Source organism: Equus asinus, chromosome 15 (genome assembly GCF_041296235.1).
Source record: "Equus asinus isolate D_3611 breed Donkey chromosome 15, EquAss-T2T_v2, whole genome shotgun sequence".
Classification (NCBI taxonomy): Eukaryota; Metazoa; Chordata; class Mammalia; order Perissodactyla; family Equidae; genus Equus; species Equus asinus.
The window spans coordinates 17,547,060-17,570,767 of NC_091804.1; the positions used below are offsets into that span (position 1 = coordinate 17,547,060).

Here is a 23,708-nt window from a genome sequence, read left to right on the forward strand (position 1 = left end):
CTCTATGTTGATAACCTTGTCTGTTGCCTCACCACTAAATGGCTGATCTAGGTTGTCTGATGGTCTATTTTTCTGATGATCCATCTTGCGATGGCACAGAGAACAGGCCTCTTCCCCCAAGGAAGAAAATAAATAGGGAAGCTGCAAGAGCCACAAACTGAACCCCTGACCACCCTTGTAAGAACTTGAGTCTTTGGTGACAAACAAAAGCTCCCCGTAGGTTTAAAGCCCTATTTCCACAAGGACAGGGCTCATTCCACTGTGATGTCTAGGGTGACTTTAGGTAGCATGGCAATGAACTGCTGCCTCAATGCTCTGTTAGTGCTGGATTGCTCAGTGGTAGAGGCAGCCTGGTGCTAATGTGTCTTTAACACTCATCCATCGTTTGCTCCTCTCCCTATTTATGCAAAGAAAGTGTCCAGGGTCAGAGTCTTCACGACAAAAGTCAACAGATTGACCTAGAATTTAAGAAGGTTCTGTTTTCTTTCTAGTTATTTTTATCTCCTATCTAAGGCCATGGATGTTGGCTTTTCATTTACCAAGTGAGATACAGTTTCTTTTTAAAATAAGTCTTTGTTGAAGTATAATGTACATACAGAAAAGTGCACTTATCATAAGTATACAGTTCAATGAATTTTCACAGTCATGTAGAAATACGCCACCCAGATCAAGAAATAGAACATTTCCTGTTCCCCTGCCCAAGTCCTGCACCTGCCCCCTCCCAGTCACTGCCCCGACAAGGGTGACCATTATCCTGAATTCTAACGCCATAGGAATAATTTTACTTGTTTTTGAACAATATGTGAGTGGAATTATACAGGATATATGCTTACACATCTGCTTTCTTTCACTCAACTTTATGTCTGTGTAATTTATCCATATTCTTGCATATAGTTTGGGTCCATTTATTCTCATTGCTGTATAATATTCCACTGTATGATGATGCCACATTTATCCATTTACCTTTTGATATGCATTTGGGTTGTTTCCATTTTCGGGTTCTAATGGACAAGGCTACTTTGGTACATGTCTTTTGGTGATGATATATAGGCGTTTTTGTTGGGTATATAGTTCAGAGAGGAATTGCTGAATACTAGGATTTTCTAAAATAATTACCGCAGTTTATACTTCTAGTAACAACATTGAGAGAAAGGTTTGCTAATTTAAAAAGAGAAAGAGAGAAACCTTTCTTTGTGGGGGGTGGGTGGAGATTGGCCTTGAGCTAAAATCTGTTGGCAGTTTTCCTCTTTTTACTTGAAGAAGATTGTTGCTGAGCTACCACCTGTGCCAATCTTCCACCACTTTGTTTGTGGGATGCCACCACAGCATGGCTTGGTGAGCAGTGTGTAGGTCCGCGCCCAGGATCTGAACCCACGAACCCTGGGCCCCCCCAAGCAGAGTGTGTGAACTTAACCACTACGCCACCAGGCCAGCCCCAAGAAACCATTTTTTTAAAATAGAGGAAGATTGGCAACAGATGTTAGTTCAGTGCCAATCTTCCTCACCAAAAAAAAAAAAAAAAAAAAAAAATAGTGGTGGCTCTTAATTAGCAAAATAAAAGATTGAATATTGACTCCCACATTGACGAAGGGACAAGATCCAACTCTGATGCCCACGCTGAAGGAGGGGAAAGATTCAGTGTTGACGCTGACATTGAGAGAGAGAAAATCTTCACCTCTGATTTCAATGTAGACACTTTGCAAACTGGGATTATGGTGGTACTGATAAAGGAGGTGGACATTACCAAGAGGGAAATACCAGCTTTACAGAGCTTCAGTGTGGGCTTAGATTGGGAGCTGTTTATATTCCCATGGAATCCAGTGGTGTAAGGATGCATTTCTATTAGAGAGATAATCTTGATTAAACAAAACCAACAGCTCTGGCCTTCCCAGGCACGGCCACGGCACTAAAGAATTTTAGGAAAGAACTTCAGCATTTCATCATCAACAAAATTTGTACGTTTCTGTTCCTTCCACAGTGTTTAAATGTAGCAGTGGTAAGGTTCAGTGTCTGTTTTCTACCTGCCCCACCTTATGGACTTTGAAGAGAAGCCAAGAATTGTTGGGCCTTGAGTGGTAAAAGGACACGGGAAGCTGAATATCAGTTGTTTGTTTCAGTTTTTACGCATAATGAAATTGACTCTAGAGCACGCACTCATTTTATTTCATTGTATTTTCCATTTTGCAGACATATCCCAAGACTGGTCAGACTTTGCCCTTTGGTGGGAACAGAAACGTTGCTGGCTTCTGAAAACGCACTGGACTCTGGACAAATACGGAGTCCAGGCAGATGCAAAGCTTCTCTTCACCCCTCAGCATAAAATGCTTCGCCTCCGCCTGCCGAATGTGAAGACGGTGAGATTGCGAGTCAGCTTCTCAGCTGTGGTTTTTAAGGCTGTGAGTGACATCTGCAGAGCCCTGAGTGAGTACCCCGGGGGCCCCCGTGCCCTTTGGACCCTTAGCAAAAGAGGGCAGGAGAATTGTGTGTGCTTTCTGTCTACAAGAAGTTGCCTTCCTTATTAGGAAACACACTTTTCAAGCCCAGTTCTGGGGACTTTAGCCATTTAAATGGAGTTAAACCAAATGGAACATTATTGAAATAGACTCATTTCCTCAATGCTTAAAACTGTTTCAGAAGAGATTTGTAAGCAGAAGAGACAAACCCATTAAGATTTCCCCCTGCAAAATTCATTTCTCCAAGCCGGACGAAACTCATCTTTGTATCTAAGACAAACAAAAAGAGTTCCATTAAATCATTATCACCATAGAGCCAAGGTGTCTTTATTGTTTTTGAGATAATGGTGTTGCATTATCTTAATTGCTTCACTGACAGTTGGCTCCAGTAAATAGCTCTGTCCACAAAAATCATTTGTGGAGTTGATTTTAAGCAGAAAGGTATACTTATTTATGGATTGAAATCTAATTTTTAGGGGTTAGTGTCCCATGAGTTTAACAGTCATTAGGGACAGTACTGCCCAAACCATTTCTTTGTGGGACTTTCATAATGAGAGCAAACCCTGCATCATGAAGCTATTGTTATTTTATATTTTTGAAAGTGTGTAGATAGATTCTTCGGTTCCAAGGCTAAGGTCCGGGATTTGAATACAGTGTATACAATATATGAGTGAGTGCTGTATCTTCCCCATGAAACTATAAACGGCTCATTCCTCCTTCAACAAATATGAATGGATTAGGCAGGTATTGTGGTGAACGGTAGGGATATGTTAGCAAAAAAAATAGCCAAAGATCTCTTCCCTCTTTGAGCTTAATTCTAGCATACAGAGACAAAATAAATAATAAATGTGAAAAATAAGATTAAAAGGAGATAGGTAGAGAAAAAAAGGAAAAGGTACGGTAATACATATAGGATTGGGGGTGCCAGTGTGGGGCACTGGAGGCTGGGATGGTCTTAAATAGGGTGAAGACAGAAACTGTTTCTTGACACATCTGTGTTCCTAACACATAGCATGATGCCCATCACACTAGCTGCTCAGTAACTGTTGAGTGAACAAATGAGTGAAGCCTTCCATTTAGAACATAAGCTCTGGTAGTGTCCCTGAGGTGTGGTGAGCAAATGGCAAGCACCAGGGCACCTTGTTTTCAGTAAGATTCTGATGAAGATTAGAAAACAAAGTAAATGATTAAATAAAGTCGTACATTCCACCCATCACAGTGGACTGGAAGCACATGTTGTCGCTGGAGCCAAGAACTTGAGGTTTTGAAATAAAGCAGTCATATGTTCTTCTCTTTCCCAGATTGTATCTTCATGGTAGTTTTAGAGCATAGCTTGGCATTCCTAATAATCATGTTTTATATCTGATCCATTGAACCTAAAGCAAATTTAGCAATATAATGGTTTTTCCCTCGAAGAAAAGACACAGATCTTGGGCGTAGAAGCTATAGGGGCTTTTTGTTTTGATTTGTTTCTAATGCTTCCACTGGAAATTTTGCTTCGTCTCCAGGTTTTGTGTGTAAATTATGCATTCAGAATGGTCACAGGTGCATGTTGCAACCTGACAATCAGGCACCCTTGGTTACTAGGGAGAGAATCAAGCTGAACTGCTCACCTCAGTCTCAGCACTAAGCAGTGTGTGAACCCAGAAGTGGGAGGACCTGCAGACTCAGTGCATTTGCCTCCAGGAGAGCTACCCAGAGACTCGGACTGACATCTGCATTCCTTGACTTTTACCTGGGATCATAGCAGCTCCGTGTGATGCATAGTTATCACTTCTGAATGGCAATGACAATTAGAGATATGTTTGATTAATGGAGGAAAATGGGCATGATCTTCTTGGTTTGAGTTATTCAGAAGCAGACCCTGAGATTAGGATTCAAGTACAAATATTTATTTGGGAGGTGATGCAAGGAAACACGGGTTGGGGATGGGGAAGTGGGAGTGGGAAGAGAAGGCCACCAATAGGTGAGTGTCACCAATCATGTCACTGTGGGCAACTGGGGACCTCTGGGAGACAGTGTAGACATGCCTCAGAGCTATCCCATCCCAGGGGTGAGGGAGCTGGAGTGTTAATACACCATTCTCGCCAGTCATTGAGGGCTGCTCTTGGGTGCGTTAATGCTCCAAACTTGTATGGACTGTTGGCATCTGTATCTGGGCAGTGCAGACACTGGCATCCAGAGCAAGCCCTTGGGCAGAGAGATACGTGTCCTAGCCACCACTGGAAGTCAAGTCAGAGTGCACTGAAATGGTGAGGGCCAAGAAGAGATGGGTAGGGCACCAGTGATGCCCACCACATAGATGTAATTAGCTCTTGGGCATTGTGTAAGAGAAAGGCTCTCAGGATGTTGGTCCATAAAGAAAAAAGGCAGAGTCCTTGGTTGTTGTTTAAAAAACAAAAGAAAGGGAGGGAGGGAGGAGGAAAGAAGGTTGGAGGGAGAGAGTGAGAGAAGAATTGCTAGTAAACAGATGACACAAGAATAGCAAAATGCTGGTAGTGACTGAGCTGGGTGATGAGCACGTGAAGGGGACAATTATACTAGTCCCTTTGTGTTGAGTGTGTTTAAAATATTTTCACAGTAAATGAAAAAATAAACTAGAAATTTTACTAGACTGAATCTCCCTCCACTGTTTGACTCCCACACACACACCCATTTTGGGGCGTCTCTGTTCCCCTTCCGTTTCATCAAAAGGAATTCAGTTTGGGTCCATTTACTTCTCAGGAATTTCCTGAGAAATGGTTTCGGATGCCCACCATGACTGAGTCTTAGAAGGAGTTTTCTCTTTACTTTTTGATTTTCTTCTTTCTTTTTTATGTATATTTATTTATTAGATATTAGAAGATCAGAAGAACTTTCCTTGTTAAAGCCTTCTAGTGACTATTTTAAAAAGAAGAAAAAAAAAGATAAAAATAATAAGGAGCCCATCATTGAAGATATTTTAAACCTGGAGTGTTCACCAACCATTTCAGGTTCACCAGGTAAGATTTGTGACAAGTGTAAAATGTTCACTCTTTTTTTTTTTGCCCAGGAAGATTCGCTCTGAGCTAACATCCATTGCCAATCTTCCTCTTTTTTTCCTTTTTTTCTTCATGTGAGCTGCCACCACAGCATGGCTGCTAACAGATGAGTGTTGTAGGTCCATGCCTGGGAACCAAACCTGGGCTGCTGAAGCGGAGCACATGGAACTTAACCACTAAGGCCACCGGGGCTGGCCATAGTTCATTCTTAAATCCAAGAATTTCTTAAATTCCTAGATCCCAAGAACTCTCCTCCCCTCTGCTCTGCCTTTCCTCTTCCCCCCGCCCCCTCTCCCTCAAACAAAATTGCAGTGATGAGAAAGGATGTCTAATTAATTTTAGAACTGACCATTTTTTTTAACAAGGTATGTGTTACAGCTCATTATTTTAATTGTATGTATTATGTTGCTGATGAATGCAAAACTTTAGTAGAACTGGCCTTGCCTTTAGGGGGAAAGGAGATTGTTTGGGTCACTCAAATATACTTGTCTTTTCCTGATGCTGTCTTCATGTGACTCTTTCCTGAATTCAATTTAAATTTTGCATTGGTCATGTAACAGGAGGGCAGGTAAAATTCTGGAAAAGCATCATCCTTTTCTTTTTACATAAAAATAAATCTCTAATGGCCGGCCCGATGGCCCAGCAGTTAAGTTCGAACGTTCCGCTTCGGCGGCCTGGGGTTCACCGGTTCAGATCCCGGGTGTGGACATGGCACCGCTTGGTGCGCCATGCTGTGGCAGGAGTCCCACATATAAAGTAGAGGAAGATGGGCACAGATGTTAGCTCAGGGCCAGTCTTCCTCAGCAAAAAAGGAGGATTGGCAGCAGATGTTAGCTCAGGGCGGATCTTGCTCAAAAAAAATAAAATAAAATAAATAAAAAATGAATAAATAAAGCTCTAACTTGCTTGCAACATGGAGGATTTTCTTGCATAGTATATCCCAATGCAAAGGATAAGAGGGATTATTTACGCTTTCCTTATGCAAATTAGAGTCAGATGATTTATAAACCATCAATTAGCAGGGTTCTTAAAATTGACAAGTACTGCTATTTTTTAAGGGATTTGCCCCAAAATATAGTATGTACATGCATTCTGTGAGATCTCTGGTTCTCTATTCTTGCCAAAGCTCACTGCTGAAGTAGGAGAATTTTGAATTATTGAGAAAGAAATAGTCCCCAACATTTGTCTGGGTTGATTTTGGAAACTTTGACAGCCTATAAATGCCCAAGCTTTCATGAGCTAAATATTCAGGCAAGAGCTTTACCTGTGTATAACTTCTCTCCCCATCAGTCATGTCTCATCTAATTATTTTAAATGGTACAGACATTTAAATTCAAAATCCATTCCAGTATAGGCAATATTAGTACTTATTTTTCCAAAGAATCTCATATCATAGTGCGTGCTCCCCTCTGCCCTGCAGTAAGTCCTGGCTTGTACAGTAAAACCATGACTCCCACGTATGACCCCGTCAACGGAACGCCCGCTTCGTCCACCATGACTTGGTTCAGTGACAGCCCTTTGACCGAACAAAACTGTAGCATCCTCGCCTTCAGCCAACCCCCCCAGTCACCAGAAGCGCTTGCTGATATGTACCAGCCTCGGTCTCTGGTTGATAAAGCCAAGCTTAACGCCGGGTAAGGATGTGGCTCCGTTTTGCTTCTCTGTGAACCGATGTTGATATAGTAAGATGCTATAGAGATAGGGGAGAGGGTTTGTTTAGTTTTGAAGTTAGCACGCCTGGGAGTTATATACTGTGAGCAAAACTCAGTACTGATTTTAACAACAAAAGGGAAAAATGTGGCCTGTGGTCATTTCAGCACTTTTAAAGGGTGATAGCATTTATGTGTTCAGGTAACTCAATGGTTTACCATGTGTAACTGCTAATTCTTTGCCCCTACAGGTGTGCAAAGTGTGTTTTATGGGATGTAGAGCAGTTTATAAGTGAGTTGGCCCCCATGGGTCAGTGGGGGAGACCCCAGGTGGCCCACCTGGCCCACACTGTCTTATAGAACACCACATCTGTCTTCAGGCATTCTAAGGAGTGAGTCCTTCAGCTTTGTCTGAAGTGGTCTCAGAAAATACTCTCGAACTGTTCACTCCCTCTTGTTCACCAAATAAAGTCAAATTTGTTAACAGCATTCTCCTCCCTCTGAGGTCTGGCCCAGCTGATAGCTCCCTATCCTACTGTGCTCTCCTGTACCCCATGCCACCATGGGGCACACTCGCTTTCTGTTGCTACCTCGCCACTATGTTTTGCTCTGCTCCAGGATTCTTCTCCTTTTCTCCTGCTCTGCTGGCCAGTCCTTGCCTCTTTAAGGCCCAGCCACATAGTGTCTCCTTCCCAGATGTCACAACTCAAGATCAGTCACTTCTCTGAGTTCTAACAAACACCTTGCTGCCTCCACTGTCACTTTGTTCTTTTGTTATGAGGCTTGGTCTCCCCCACTGGACTGTCAATTCCTTTAGGATGGGGATCGCATCTCCCTTATCCTTGTTCTCCACAGGGCCTAATGTAATAGACGTTGAAGCCATTTTCAATCAGTGGTGTTGGATGACGCTCATCCCCGCCTCGTTTTGTTGTTACTTTTAATCTCCACCCCTCCCTATCACCCAGTATTTATGTTTCCACTCTAGAAATGTACTTTCCAGTACAGGAGCCACTAGCCACATAAGGATATTTACATTTAAATTTGAATTTAATTAAAATTAAAACATGACCCTAGCCACATTTAAATCTTCGGTAGCCACATGTGGCTAGACGCTGCTCTGTTGGACAGGCCAATATAGAATATTTCCATCATTACAGCAAGTTCTAGACAAAAGGATAGAGCTAGCTTTAGGTTGGATCAGCTGGTGTAGAGGAGAGGCCGTGTGGGTAGTCAGCAAGTACAGGTTCTCATTCTGGTTCCACCGCAAGACATGTGACCTTGAACATATCACTTAATGTCACTGAGACTCAGTTTCCTCATCCATAAAATCAAGAAAAATAAGAAAAATAAGAAGTGCCCTGGCTCCTTCACTGAGTTAAAGTGTCGGTGAGAAAAAATACATATACAAAACGCACTTGGAAAGCTGTAAAAGCTGTGAGGAAAAATGCAGCTATAAGCTTTTGTCAAGTCCTCTTGCTTACTGGTTTTTGGTTATATTACTTGCTTGGTCTTTGTTCAAGGGGGTATATGTGTCTGTGTGATATATATGTATATCTGTATATAGACATACATATGTCTACATATATACATATACACACGTGTATACATTTACGTGTATATGTATATATAGACATATTGTATAATACTATAATATATATGTGTAAAATTGATTGACTTTTAAAACTTATCCTATTGTTTTCTAGTTGGCTAGACTCCTCACGTTCTCTTATGGAACAAGGCATCCAGGAGGATGAGCAGCTGCTGTTACGGTTTAAATACTACACTTTCTTTGACTTGAATCCCAAAGTAAGATACTTTTTCTCTATTCTCTTTTTTTTAATGTGAATGCGTGGAAGTGTAAAATTGAATCATTTAGTTATCAAAATTAGAAGTAATTTGTGTAATCTTCTGTTTAGCACTGCAGGGCGAGACCAATAAATGTACACTGGTCTCTGAATTTTCATCTTTTAGTTTCTGGCGAGCGTGGTCAGCTGCCCGTGAGTTAGCGGGAGTCCCTAGGGGTCTTCACACCCAGCATGGTGTGCACTGCCCCTCTCCATTCACAGGAATGAAGGAGCAAGAAGAGAGCGGCTCACAGAGCTGGAGTCCTCAATGCTTAGGACAGAAGGATTTGTCATGGCCCAGGTTAAGAGCAGGTGCTGGTGAGCAGCCAGGACCCCACGATGGCACACACCAGACTCCCCACTGCAGTGCCGAATGAGCCTTTGGTGATGAGAAAGAGGGCTCATCTATATAAATAAAGACACCAGCTGGTCACCAACTCTCATCTTAAGTGCACATCTCCCACCTGAAGGTTCCTAGGATAACTGGTAACATACGTCCCGTGAACTCCTGCCCCTTCCTTGTGCCTAATTCGCCCTTTAGTGTTGTGAGTCAGCACTTCATTGGCTGGGTGTAGAAAATGTGAACTGCGTCACTGGTCCTCTGAGTGCACAGGGTGATTTCGTCGCATCGTTTCCATCCAGTTTTGTGCTTGTTGCTCTTCTCCATTTCCTGCTGAGCAGTTGTTTGAGGAGCCTGCCTCAGGCCACCTTTCCGTGTAGACCCTTTTGTCATCCACAGCTGTGTCTGCCTCTCGTGGCACTGTCTTCTCCTTGGTCCTGGTTTTAAGTGTGGTCTTCAAAGGCCCATCTCAGCTCCTATTGCTTGCCTAACTGGCATCTTCTTCAGAAGAAGCCCATTCCTGGTCATTTCTGTGGAGTTCCTACTCAGTCCTTGGTTTAGATCCAACTTAATGTCCATGGACCTAGGTTATGTCTGGAGGGTGTAGCTTCCAGTGAATCGTGGCAGAACAGCAAATTTCAGCTCTTCTTTGATAAAATCTTCAGGAGAAATTGCTCCTTCTAAACAATCGTTTTGGCCTTTTTTTTAAGGACACTGAATTATGCAACTGTCCAGGTTTTCTTTTTTGCATTGTCTGTTAGAATCAAATCTATACATTTCTTGCTGTTTTATTTTTAAGCTTCACTCTTGACTCGACTTTACTCTTGCCTTGCTTAATTCCTAGTTAATGTAAGCCATCTTGTTTTATGCTATCTATCCTAATAAACTGCGTTACATTTTTCTGAAACTAGATAATTCATAAATAAAACGTATTCATGCATTTTCTAGTTGCTAAGTCAGTAATTTGGCCCCATCTTATCTATTCAAACTTGTGCCTCTTTTGTTTACTTATACGTTTATTTGTTGGGCAGCAACTGTGTGTCAAGAACTAAGCTAGCAGCTGAGAACCCGAAACTGCTGGACCTGAGAATAAGGTTTTCAAATTACTGAAACAAAATACATAAGATTACAAAATGAAACAATTATATTGAGCTATAGTAACCAAAATGCTTTTCAAAATGGATATGTTAATATATGCTAAGTTTAATTAATTGAGTAAATAATAGGATCTAGTGGCAGGTCTCATAACCAGCATAATTTCAAAGTGGTGATGATGTGTGTGAGCATTATTGGAAAACAGCAACTGTGATACAATAGGAAAAATCTGTGTTTCTGGTGGTTACAAAGTCACAAGTACACTGAAATATACTGGTTTTGTTGCCTGCATTCCTCATGGAAGGAAATGCTAAATTTCCATTAGAAGTTGGTATAAATGGAGATGTAGTTTTTCCTCATTCAACCTCATGGACCACCTGATTCAGACCCCAAAATCTAAGAACCCCTGCCCTGAGACCACATCCAAGTCTTATCCCTTCCAGAAAAGAGTTTTTCTCTACTCTTGGTCACACGGGTCTTTCCCTTCTCTGAGCCACAATTGAGTATAGTTTCAGGACCCACACCTCTAATTGTACCACATTCACGGATTTTTCTCTACGGATAAACTGCAAATTCCTTGGAGATAGGGACCACCTCTGATATTTCCTTTGCCACCCACCCCCATATGCTGCAAGGATGCTGAGAGAGCTAGACTTGCCTAGTCACCTGCTCCATGATGGGATCAGCTGGCCCTTGGGGACCCTCCTGTCACTTTCCTGCCCAAGAGATTCCCCATTAAATCCCTTGCTTTGGCAGTTGAGCCTAATGCTAAGAATAAAGAAACTCAGTCTACCCCTGAAAAAATTGTCAGGAACATGTCAGTGACTTCGCAAAGAATTCACATATGGCAGATCATTGGCATAAATGTCAAACATAGAAGGGCAGTGTTAAATATATGTTTGTCTAAAAAGTGGAAGAAACAGAAGGAATCATCCTCCCAGAAGGGGGCAAGGACACTGAAGGTGGGGGTCACTAGGGCTGTCGTCAGGCTCTTTGGCCTCCAGCTTCTGCTTGCTTAGTTGGTAAGGAGTTCTCTCTACATAGCCCAGGAACAAAACCAACTCAAATCTAACAGCCAAAGAGCTGTCAGCCCAAAGGGGACAGGAAGACTCAGGCTAGCAGGACATGACTTTGGGGTACAGGCACAGTGATCCCCAGTCACGTTAGGATTGTGGCATTGGCCCCTCTCTCCCCTCCTAAAGTATGGAGTGCTATAAATAAAACCATGTTTTAAGTCTCCTATGATGTGCTGAGTAGACAGAGGGATACAGAAGCTCAAGAGGTAGCTGATGTTTTCACAGAATCTACAATTAAATGAAGAAAAGCAAAGATAGCACCCGTGAAACCATTGCAAGCATACAAGGCACCCTACACCTGGGAGCTAAAGTATGATGTTATCTGTCAATTATATCTCAATTCCAAAAAAAATGGAGCTAAGTTGTGTAGTCAGACAAGAAAGCTTCTCTTCTCTGGCTTTCAGAGCGAGATGCAGGCAGGCTGTAGGACCAAGGTAAAGAAGCTGATCAAAACCTCAGATAGGGCCGGCCTCATGGCGCAGCGGTTAAGTGCGCATGTTCCACTTTGGCAGCCCGGGGTTCACCGGTTCAGATCCCAGGTGCAGACATGGCACCATTTGGCAAGCCATGCTGTGGTAGGCGTCCCACATATAAAGCAGAGGAAGGTGGGCACAGATGTTAGCCCAGGGCCAGTCTTCCTCAGCAAAAAGAGGAGGATTGGCAGCAGATGTTAGCTCAGGGCTAATCTTCCTCAAAAAAAAAAAAAAGAAAAGAAACTACAGTGGCTCTTAGCCTTGTAGTGGCAAACATCAAAAAGTTTCATATGCTATCTTAGCAAGAATGCGGGGAAACAGGCTTTCTCATGCACTGCTTATAGGTCAAAGTACAAATTAATCTAGCCTCTGTGGAAGGCAATTTGGCAATATCTGTCAGAATTACAATTTTACATAACTTTGACCCAGCAAATCCACCCCTTGGTATTTATACCATAGTTATACTCACATATGTGAATTGATATGTCTGTACACAAGAACAGCTATTATACATTGTTTGTCTTAGGAAAAGTTTGGGAACCACCTAAACATCCATCCACAGAGAACTAGTTAAATACATTATGGTACATCCATATAACATGTTGTTAAGAAGGATGAGTCAGCTTTCTTGTGATGTGGAACATATTCAGGGTCTATTGTTGAATGAAAAGAGCAAGGTACAAAACAGTTCATAGGAAAACTCCCTGAGTGGGGAACAAGGGAGGGAGGCAAAGTTTTTATTGCATAGCCTTTTGTCCCTTCAGAGTTTATTCAAAATGAATTCCTTCATTATATATTCTTTTGCCCCATTTAAATGCATTCAAAATGTGTAAATTTAAAAAAACTTTTCTTTTTTTCTTCTTCCTCCTCTTCTTTTCCCCAAAGCCACCCAGTACATAGTTGTAGATTCTAGTTGTGAGTGCCTCTGGTTGTGCTGTGTGGGACGCTGCCTCAGCGTGGCCTGATGCGCGGTGCCATGTCCGCACCCAGGATCCGAACCAATGAAACCCTGGGCTGCCAAAGCAGAGTGTGGGAACTTAAACTCGGCCACGGGGCCGGCCCCCTAAAAAAAACTTTTCTAACTCCAACAGTTCATGGTACTTTTTTAACTGTTCAGTAGAAAAAGGCACATCAGCTTTAATAAGAGGCCGCGAGGATACTGAAAGCTGCTTCCCAGCTAGTAAGGAGTCTTCAGTGATTATGTCCAAATTGTAACCCCTTCTTGAGAGTGTGAAAACTCCAGGAGGTGGGTTTTGTTATTTGTTTGTATTGTTGGTTGGTGGGAGGAGAGAGGCGTTTACGGAATTGTCTGGATGGGGATAGATGGATTCAAGCAGTGGAGGTGGCCCCGTGTGCTTCCAGCCTAGGGGTTCTATTTTCAATAAACTATGAGACCAAGGAACTCAAGGGCCAAGGGAAAAGTTTGTTTCTAAGTTGCTGACGCCACTGAAAGAGTTCTCAGAGAGAAGACCTATTGGATGCCTGTTGATGAAAGACCTGGGACCTTGTGATGTCCCAGATCGTCAATGGGAGTGTGAAAAGCCTCCAAGAGGAATAGCCAGAGCTCTCCGGGGACAACAGAGAAAGCCTGTGTTCCTCATCCTGTCCTCATGCCATCTTATTCCAGGTCCTGTTCTTCTAATGTCCGTGTGTAAATGCAGGTCACTTCTGTTTACCCAATATTCTTTCAAAGAATTGTTTTATTTGGCTTGGGCGGAGTTAAGTATGTTGAGGTGTGGAAGCTTTTATTACATTTTTTAAATCTTTACTGACTGTATTGGAGAGAAAAGCCTTGCTGGGTGACAACTTACTCTCACTGAAACTCCTACAGCATTAGGATTGTAGACACTGAGTGACTGGCAGACATGTAGACAGACAGCCAAACAGATAGATTGACAGATCAGTCGCTAGATAGATGTGAGAGTTTGTTAGTCTAATTCAAACTTCAGTGGCTGCACATACTATTTAGATTTTGCCTTTCAACCATGAATTCAAGCAGGGTCTTTGGAGGGGGGCGGGTTTCTTGTTTTTCTGATGCGCATGTGGTGGTTTTTTCAGTTGTCTTGTCTTTTGAATGCTGTGTAATCTACATGCCGTGAAATTCACCCACTGCAAGTGTACAATGTGATTTTTAGTAAATTTATATAGTTGTGCAACCATCGCCATGATCCAGTTTTAAAACATTTGCATCACCCAAAAAAGTTTACTCATTTGTGGTCAGTCCCTGCCCCAGCTCCACCACTAATGTGCTTTCTGTCTGGAGTTTTGCCTTTCCTGGAAATTTCATATAGATGGAGTCGTATAGTATGTCCTCTTGTGTGCCTGGACTCTCTCCCTGGGCATGATGTATTTGGGGTTTATCTGTGGTGTTGCACGTGTCAGTCGTGTGTTCATTTTTTTTTTTTTTAAGATTTTATTTTTTCATTTTTCTCCCCAAAGCCCCCCGGTACATAGTTGTGTATTCTTCGTTGTGGGTTCTTCTAGTTGTGGCATGTGGGAGGCTGCCTCAGCGTGGTCTGACGAGCAGTGCCATGTCCGCGCCCAGGACTCGAACCAACGAAACACTGGGCCGCCTGCAGCGGAGCGCGCGAACTTAACCACTCGGCCACGGGGCCAGCCCCAGTCGTGTGTTCATTTTTACTGCTGAGTAGTGTCCCATTGTGTAGATGGACACATTTTATCCACCCATCACTTGAGGGACACGGGGTTGTTTCCAGTTTGGGGCTCTTGTGAATAATGTTGCTGGGAATATTCTCGTGTGCGTTGCGTTTTGATTTGCTTTTGGAGGATTCTGGGGCTCACTCCTGGAGTTCCATGATACCTGGCAAAGGCTGCAAAACAGACAGACTTTCTGAAGATTCTTATTATTGCAGCCTCCTGAATACCAGGCACTTGGATTTGCACTTGTCTCCCCTTCCCAGCAGCTTTAGAGATGCCGAGGAGCATGCCTGGGCAGCGGGGCACATTTCCCACTTAGCTGATAGCCATGCCGTTTGCTGGGTTTGGCTTCCCTCAGATTTTTACATTCCCTATCGCTTTTTTTCTTTGTATGCATAAGGTTAATGCAAAAGGAAAAATAAACTAACACTAATCAGCCATTGATAAGTTTGCTTAGGTACCCTATCTTTCTATTCCTCCTCCGTGTTTTCTTTAATATTTTTATTTTTTTAAGAATAGTGTAAAATGCATACGTACTGTAAAAACAAATCACAAAAGGCGGTATTGTTTAATGGGTACAGAGTTTCAGTTTTGCAAGATGAAGAGTTCTGGAGATGCATGGTGGTGATGGTTGCACAGCAGTATAAATGTTCTTAATGCCACTGAACTATACACTTAAAAATGGTTAAGATGGTAAATTTTGGGGGGCCATCCCAGTGGCATAGTCGTTAAGTTTGTGTGCTCTGCTTCAGCAGCCAGGGGTTAACAGGTTTGGATCCCTGGTGTGGATCTAGCACCACTTGTCAAGCCACACTGTGGCGGCATCCCACATAAAAAAATAGAGGAAGATTGGCACAGACATTAGGTCAGCAACAATCTTCCTCACAAAAAAAAAGTGGTAAATTTTATGTTATGTGTGTTTTACCACAATTAAAAATAATTTTTAAAAATCAGGGGCCCTGTGGCTGAGTGGTTGGGTTGGTGCGCTCCACTTCAGTGGCCCAGAGTTTCGCCGGTTCGGGTCCTGGGCGCAGACGTGGCACCACTCATCAGGCCATGCTGGGGCAGTGTCCCACATGCCACAGCTGGAAGGACCCACAAATAAAAATACACAACTGTGTACTGGGGGGCTTTGGGGAAAAAAAGGAAAAATTTAAAAATCTTGAAAAAAAAATCAAACATAAAAAAGAATTATTAAGAGTAAAGATGGAAAATAGTCCTTTGTCATGCCTTTCTCCCAAGAGGCAGCCATAGTTAACACTTTGATGACTAACCATTCTTGTGAATTTTTTCACATACATTTTGTTTTGTCTTGGTTTGGTTTTTTTGTTTGGTTTTTTTTTTGAGGAAGATTAGCCTTGAGCTAACTACTGCCAATCCTCCTCTTTTTGCTGAGGAAGACTGGCCCTGAGCTAACATCCGTGCCCATCCTCCTCTACATTATGTGGGACACCTACCACAGCATGGCTTTTGCCAATCAGTGCCATGTCCGCACCTGGGATCCGAACTGGCGAACCCCAGGCCACCGAGAAGCAGAACATGCGAACTTAACCACTGCACCACCAGGCAGGCCCCTAAACATATTTTTGAACAAACTTTCAGATCTTTTTCCCCAGCATAAATGGAATCATTTATTTGCTCTGTAGCTTACTTCTTTTTACTTCATTATAAATCATGGCCATCTTTTCACATCAGTATATATATGTCTGATTCACTTTTTTTAGCCACTACAAAATTATCAAAGGAAAGGTTAAACCATAGTTTATCGGGACCCATGAGTTGCTTGCAATTTTTGCTCTTTCAAAAAACGTGGTGAGCATTCTTGTACAAGTATCTTTGATGAGTGCTTGTGTTTTTTTTAGAATAGTAACCATAGACGTGCTTATAAAGAGGCAAAAAGATACTAAACCATACCAGCAAATTGCCTTCCTGCAAACTTCATACAAGAAAAGTGCCAGTTTCACCACGTCCTCTCCAACACCAGACATTAGTAATACTTATAATCTGGGCAAGTCTGGTAGGAAAATAGAAATTGCCATCTTGTTTAAATTTGAACTCTGATTATTAGTGAGATTGAGCCTCTTTTCCAATATTTGTATGCCCATTTTGGTTTCCTCTGTGAATTGCCTGTTTATATATTTGTCCCATTTTCTAATAAATTACTTACATTTTTCATATTGATTTATGAGTGCTTTTATAAAACATAATAGATATTATCTTTTATATTTATTGCACGTATTTTCTTTCAGTCTGTATGTTGTCTTATAAATGTATAATCTTCAGGGTATTTTTCACCATTAAGCATGTTTAATTTTAGATTATTAAGTCAGTTTCGTGCGTCGTAACTTTTAGCCTTCCTGTCTTGCTTAGAAAAGCCTTCCTCATTCAAAGATTACAAAAAGTTTTCTCTCATTTCCTTCTAATCGTTTTGCTTGTTTAGACTTTTTATAACAGCTTTTTGAGATATAATTCACATACTGTAGATTTCGCCCATTTAATATGTACATCTCAATGGCTTTTAGTAGATTCACAGAATTGTACAACCATCACCACTATCTAATTTCACATTTTCATCACCCCAACAAGAAACCCAGTACCCATTTCCTCCAAAACTCCCAGCCTTAGGCAGCCATCAGTCTGCTTTCTGTTTATGGATTAGCCTATTTTGGACATTTCATATAAATGGAGTTATATAACATGTGGTACTTTGTAACTAGTTTCTTTCACTTAGCATAATGTTTTCAGGGTTCATCCATACTGTAGCGTGTATCAGTACTTCGTCTCTTTTTATTGCCAAATAATATTCCATTATATGTATATACCTCTTTTTTTTAATCTGTTCGTCAGTTGATGGCCATTTGGGTTGTTTCCACTTTTTGGCTATTGTGACTAATGCTGCTGCGAACATTCATGTACAAATTGGGGGGTTTCTTCCTTTAACTTTTTTATGTGTAGTAAAATATACATAACATTTACCACTTTAACCATTTGTAGGTCTACAATTCAGTGGCATTAAGTACATTCACAGTGTTGTGCAACTGTCACCACTGTCCATTTCGAGAACTTTTTCAGCATCCCATATAGTAACTCCGTACCCATTAAACAAAAACCCTCAGCCCACTCCCCCAGTCCTAACCCCTAAGAGCCACCATTCTACTTCCTGTCTCTGTGGTAAATTTGTCTATTCTAGGTGCTTCATATAAGGGGAATCATACAATATTTGTCCTTTTGTGTCTGGCCTATTTCACTTAGCATAATGTCTTCAAGGCTCATATATGTTGTAGCATGTATCAGAATTTCATTCCTTTTTAAGGCTGAATAATATACCATTGTATGTATCTACCACATTTATTTTGTTCATTCATCTGTTGATGGGCATTTGGGTGGTTTCTACCTTTTAGCTATTGTGAATAATGCTGCCGTGAACATCAGTGTACAGATATCTGTTTGAGCCCCTCTTTTCGGTTTAGTGTACTGCAGACTTAAAAGTGGGATTGCTGGATCATAGTCTATGTTTAGCTTTTTGAAGAACTGCTAAACTGTTTCCCACAGTAGCTGTACCATTTTACATTCCCACCAGCAAGGGTTCCAATTTCCCCACATCCTCGTCAACCTTTGTTATCACCTGCCTTTTAGATCAGAGCCATCCTCCTGGGTATGAAGTGGTATCTCCTTGATGGCACTTTATTGTGTATGTTTAGATTCTCTAATCTATCAGTAATTTATATTTTTTGGACGGTATAAGATTGTTTTTTGATTTTAGATTTTTGTTTTCCAAATGGCTAGGCATTTTTAACAGTCTTTATAGTGCTGAACTCTTTCTTCCTCTACTGATATAAAATGCCATTTTTATTTTATATTGTTTATATGCATACACACACTTATTTCTAGATATTGCTTTACTGACATTTGTTTATCACTATAACACCACCACACTATTTTAATTACACAGCTTTATAATATATTTTAACGTCTGGAAGAACAAGTGTCTCCCCAACATTGTTCTTCTTTTTTTTTAAAGATTGGCACCTAAGCTAACAACCATTGCCAATCTTTTTTTTTTTTTCTGCTTTTGTTTCTCCCCGAATCCCCCCAGTACAGGGTTGTATATTTTAGTTGTGGCATGTGGGACGCCGCCTCAACGTGGCCTGATGAGTGGTGTCATGTCCGCGCCCAGGATCCAAACCAGCGAAACCCAGGGCGGCTGAAGTGGAGTGCGAGAACTTAACCACTCGGCCATGGGGCCGGCCCCCATTGTTCTTTTTCAATTTGAACATCTTCTCTTCCAGCTCAGCTTGAGAATCAGCTTGTATAAAGTCCCGTGAAAAAAATCCCTCTCAAATTCTGGTTAGGATTGCACGGAGTTTGCAGAGCAGGTTGGGGGTCCCCTCTCCTTTATACTTCTTGTCACATAACCCATTTTCCACGACCTGTTTTTCCTGCTAATAGAAGTGTGATAAAAGAAAAGGAAACTAATAGAATCTAAAATGGGCGAGTTTGGCCCATTGAAGCTGCTCTGGAGAATATTTTGAGAAAGAAATTTCTAAATTCAGAAGTAGAATGAGCTGGGGCAGTGGGAAGACAGCTGTGTCTTTCAGTTAGCTGAGCTAAAGTTTATTGCACCTGATTAACAAGGAATGGCCTCAGTTGTCCCAGAACCCCTGTATTGTGGAATGTACCTATGCCCCGTCACACACACACACCTATTTCTTTCTCTAGTATGATGCTGTTCGGATAAACCAACTCTACGAACAAGCCAGGTGGGCCATCCTCTTGGAAGAAATTGACTGCACAGAGGAAGAAATGCTGATCTTTGCAGCACTGCAGGTATGGGAACTTCACGACCTACTCTCTGGAAGGAAACAAAGCAAGTTTGTTTTGTTAAAGGTTCATTTTCTTTCTACTGTTTTTTTCATGGGAAAAAAGAGCTGAAAATGAGGGGAGTAAATTTAAATGTAAAATACTCCTCCTAACCCACACATGTGCAAATCTTAGGTGAGGCGTTAGCCTTGCAGGCCTTCTCTCTTCCCCACTGCACGCTCAACAAGTGATGGAGAAGACCTGAGTTTGAACACAACTAACCATAAATCTCAGAATGATTCAGAGCCATCTCTTGTCTTCCGTTCTTAGGACAGAGTCCTCCTTCCAGGACGTGTTTGGTGTTACAGGGGATTGTCTTCAAAGATGAAGAAATGGCTAATGGATTCGTTTGTGTTTATAACATCTCTAAAACCTCTGTTTCCTTGTAGTATCACATTAGCAAACTGTCATTATCAGCTGAAATACAGGATTTTACAAATGAGTCTGAGGTCGATGAAGTGGAAGCAGCACTTTCTAATTTGGAAGTGACCCTAGAAGGTGGAAAAATGGACAATGCTTTGGTATGAACTTTTCTGATAACTCAGAATTGTGGTTTTGTTCTGACTGATGGACAAATGTAAATGAACTTTTAAAATTAGAAATAAGAGGATATTCTGTCTGATTTTGAAAAAAGAAAATGTGTTGCCATCTGAGAAGCTTAAACCTATAAGAACTGACTAGCTTTTCTCAGGTCAGCTCTGTAAGGGACTATAGGATATTTTTGTTACTACTAAGGACAATACTTTGTAACATGTTTCTTCTTAGGGATAAGTTGGCATTCTATGAGAGAAAGACTGCTGAGGGCACCATTTCACTAGCGTAGAGCGTGGAATTGGTCCCTTAAGTCTGGAAAGAACCCTCCAGTCTACTGCATGGGGGAGCTGTAAGAACAGAGAAAATGCTTTACAGATCCAAAGCCTTATTATCTATTTACCTAGTCATACATTTAACTGGGCAAGGTTGACAGAAGTGAGGGCCTTTTGCTGGAACATTGTAGAAAGTTCCTGAACCCTTTTTTTTTTTTAAGATTTTATTTTTTCCTTTTTCTCCCCAAAGCCCCCCAGTACATAGTTGTATATTCTTTGTTGTGGGTTCTTCTAATTGTGGTATGTGGGACGCTGCCTCAGCGTGGTTTGATGAGCAGTGCCATGTCCGCGCCCAGGATTCGAACCAACGAAACACTGGGCCGCCTGCAGCAGAGCGCGCAAACTTAACCACTCGGCCACGGGGCCAGCCCCTTCCTGAACCCTTTTGACTTTAGGAAATTAATCAGCAAAAACCCTCCAGTAAAACATAAAGAAAGAAAACTGTTGTATCATATCTTGCTCCTTATCCATGAAAGGCGGCTGACTGTCAGCTTTATCATTGGAATGCCCTTCCTGTTGAATTCATTCATTGGGTGCCACCTTTTTGTTTAACTCTTCAATCACTGGAGCAGTTATTAGTTTAATCACAGTGAATCAGAGCGGTAGATCCATTGTAACTGGATATAAATAGTAATAGATAAAAATGAGTCACTACATTCTTATGTATTTAATGTATGTTCTCTTATGATTAAATTCCTTAAAGTAGGAAATTGATATCACACAAAAGTAAATACATTATACAAACTAAACGCCAAGACTCTGTAGCAATTCAGGGGCCTGTCTCACATTTACAGGAGATACAAGCCCCATGAAATTGATGTGCCCTTTTGTCTACTTCTTCCACCAAGTAGAAAAGTTATCCTTCTTAGACTAAATGAAAAATTTCCTCCTCCCTCCCTCAGTATTATGTGGTGCCAAGCAATAGGCTTTTCAGTTTGAAAATAGGCACCAACCTACACTGCAGAATGAACCTTGAACCAGATTCCTTTTGAGAGTTTAATCAGTGAACTAGATGTAGCTAGAGTTACTGTGATATAAAAACTGCAAAATATTTTGTTTGTACTTAAAAGTAGTAGTCTCTAACTCAAATTTTGAACTTGAATGGTCATGCTTGGTCAATTTTTTAATCTCTTTTTTCATTCGTGTGATATATGACACATAAAGAAAAGTGAAAGACATGAAAATGTACAGCTTAACAAATTAGTAATAAATTATCACCCAAGTCATGACTGAAATCAAGAAACAGAACTTTGCCAGCCCCCCCAGAAGCTCCTGAATGTGCCCCATCCCACACCCAACCCTCCCCCAACCCTCCCCACAAGGCAACTACTGGACATATGGCTAGTGCGACTGAGGAACTGAGTTTTTCATTTTATTTAATTTTAATTAATTCCAATTTAAATAGCTACATGTGGGACGTGGCCACAGTATTGGACAGTGCTGTGCCTCCTGCCTAATTATTGCTCATGAAATGTTATCTGTTTTTCCTTAGGAGGACATTACTGATATTCCCAAACTTGCAGATAATCTTAAATTATTTAGGTAAGTCACCCTTAAAAAGAAAGGGAATTACTCATAACAAAGCCTTGCAGGTAAAGAGTCTGGGAGTTTAAATTGTACATCCGTTGGGCAAGTTCATGGTTCAAAGGTAAGAACATGAGCTTTGGCATCAGACAGACAGTGGGTTGAATCCTAGCTCCGTAGCACATACTGGCCAGGTGACCTCGGGCATTTTCCTTATGTCTCTGAGCCTCAGTTTCCTGATCTGTAAAATGGGGATATATCTCCTCTTGGGTTTGTTGGGAGGATTAAATAATGCCTATGGAGCATTGAGCATGGTGCCTGACTCATAGTATATCCTCAATGAGTGGTGGGGTCAGCATGGCCGATGTCAACAGGAATGAACCTACACGCCAGACTGGAGTTTCTGTTCGGGTCCATCTGGGAGGCTGAGAACTCTAACATCACTTTCACAGCTGAAACATTAATTGTCTCTAGAACTTTGATTCTGGGCTTATATAGTGTAGTCACCTTAGTTATCTTCCTTTGCCTGTTCGAGTATTTCTGATAAACTCCCCAGTCACCTCAGGTCAATCTGAAACGGTTAAAAAGGCAGAGTTTTTTTATTTCATGGAAAGAAAGGACTGCTACGTTTGTGATGGTGCCAAGGTGTGTTAGGATGAAAGCAATAAGGTCCCTTTGAAGTTCTATCACTTATGTCACTTTATGGTTTGTTGACTTTTCTTAGCAAGCACTTCAAAGGGTCAGTTGCCTTGAAAAGAAACATTAGTTGCTTTGTTAATACGCAAAGAAAGACTTAGAAAGAATGAACAATGAATCAGGTATAAATGAGAAACCAGCATCCAAAGGTAACAATATTTGTCACTGAGTTTCTACTGGTTTTTCTTTTTCTAATGTGATCATAGGATGTGGTCTCAAACAATTGAGTCATTAATTTAACTTCTGTGGCATAAATACTCGCAAGCACACGTTGTTATAGTCAGAGCTACAGAAAAAAGTAATAATTTGAATCCACAAAACATTTTCTAAATTATTAATAATTGTCCTAAAAGAAATTAGGTTGCCGTATTCTCTGTATAGAGCAAATTGAGCTCTTCACAAACCAAATGATGACACTTCCCTTCCAATAGATGTTTTTGATGAAGGAAATGATATTCTAGAGTTAAGCCCCACGTCCACATCACTTTGGTGTGACTGTTACGCTAAAACTCACAAAATTGTCGTCATATTTGGCCAGTGGACACTTTATCTACCAAAGTTCTCAAGACATTGAACTTAATATATAATATAGTTCATTGAAGAAAGAAATACAGGAAGGAGAAGAGGAAGGAAAAAGCAAAGAAAAAAGGAGAAGGGAAGGGAGGAAGGAGATTGGAGAATAGAGCTCTGTTCTTAGTGGGTGTGTAACCCTAAAGGCCCTTCACTTCCCTGGGCCTCCTTTTTTTTAATCAGTAGAAGAGCATTGAACTAGCCCTTTGATTTTTTATGTTTTTTTTCTTTAACAGTGAAGCTCTTTTTTTTGCCTAAACAAAATCTATTGAACCCGCTATATAAATAGTGGACTTCCGTTTCCAGCAACATTGTGTCTGATCTAATGCAAATTCCAATCTTGCTATAAATACATATGAGTGCCGGATAAAATGAAAATAAAGGGGTTGTAAATACAAGGTTGATCTTGAAGTGAGACTAGAAAATCCCAAGTTGCAGGAAATAAAGAGGGAAACTAATTCTACAAATGAAGCCTCAGCTGCACCGAGGGATTTGGGCCATGGACGTGGATTCTCATGGCTTGGAGCTGGAATTTTAATCCCTGTGCAGGGATTGGAGGCGAAGCTTTAAGCTGGGGTGTGCTT

At 41.3% G+C, this 23,708-nt stretch overlaps 1 protein-coding gene across 2 annotated transcripts in view; it reads left to right on the forward strand.

Annotated features, from left to right (window-relative positions):
* FERMT1 (FERM domain containing kindlin 1) overlaps positions 1 to 23,708 on the forward strand; it is a 40,777-nt gene that overhangs the window by 3,897 nt on the left and 13,172 nt on the right. For both annotated transcript variants that reach the window (XM_014828716.3, XM_070485581.1), the window contains exons 3-9: positions 2,188 to 2,421; positions 5,288 to 5,434; positions 6,894 to 7,107; positions 8,826 to 8,928; positions 19,328 to 19,435; positions 19,858 to 19,989; positions 21,827 to 21,876. In XM_014828716.3, the coding sequence (XP_014684202.2) occupies positions 2,188 to 2,421; positions 5,288 to 5,434; positions 6,894 to 7,107; positions 8,826 to 8,928; positions 19,328 to 19,435; positions 19,858 to 19,989; positions 21,827 to 21,876 (988 nt within the window). The remainder of the gene's footprint in view (positions 1 to 2,187; positions 2,422 to 5,287; positions 5,435 to 6,893; positions 7,108 to 8,825; positions 8,929 to 19,327; positions 19,436 to 19,857; positions 19,990 to 21,826; positions 21,877 to 23,708) is intronic.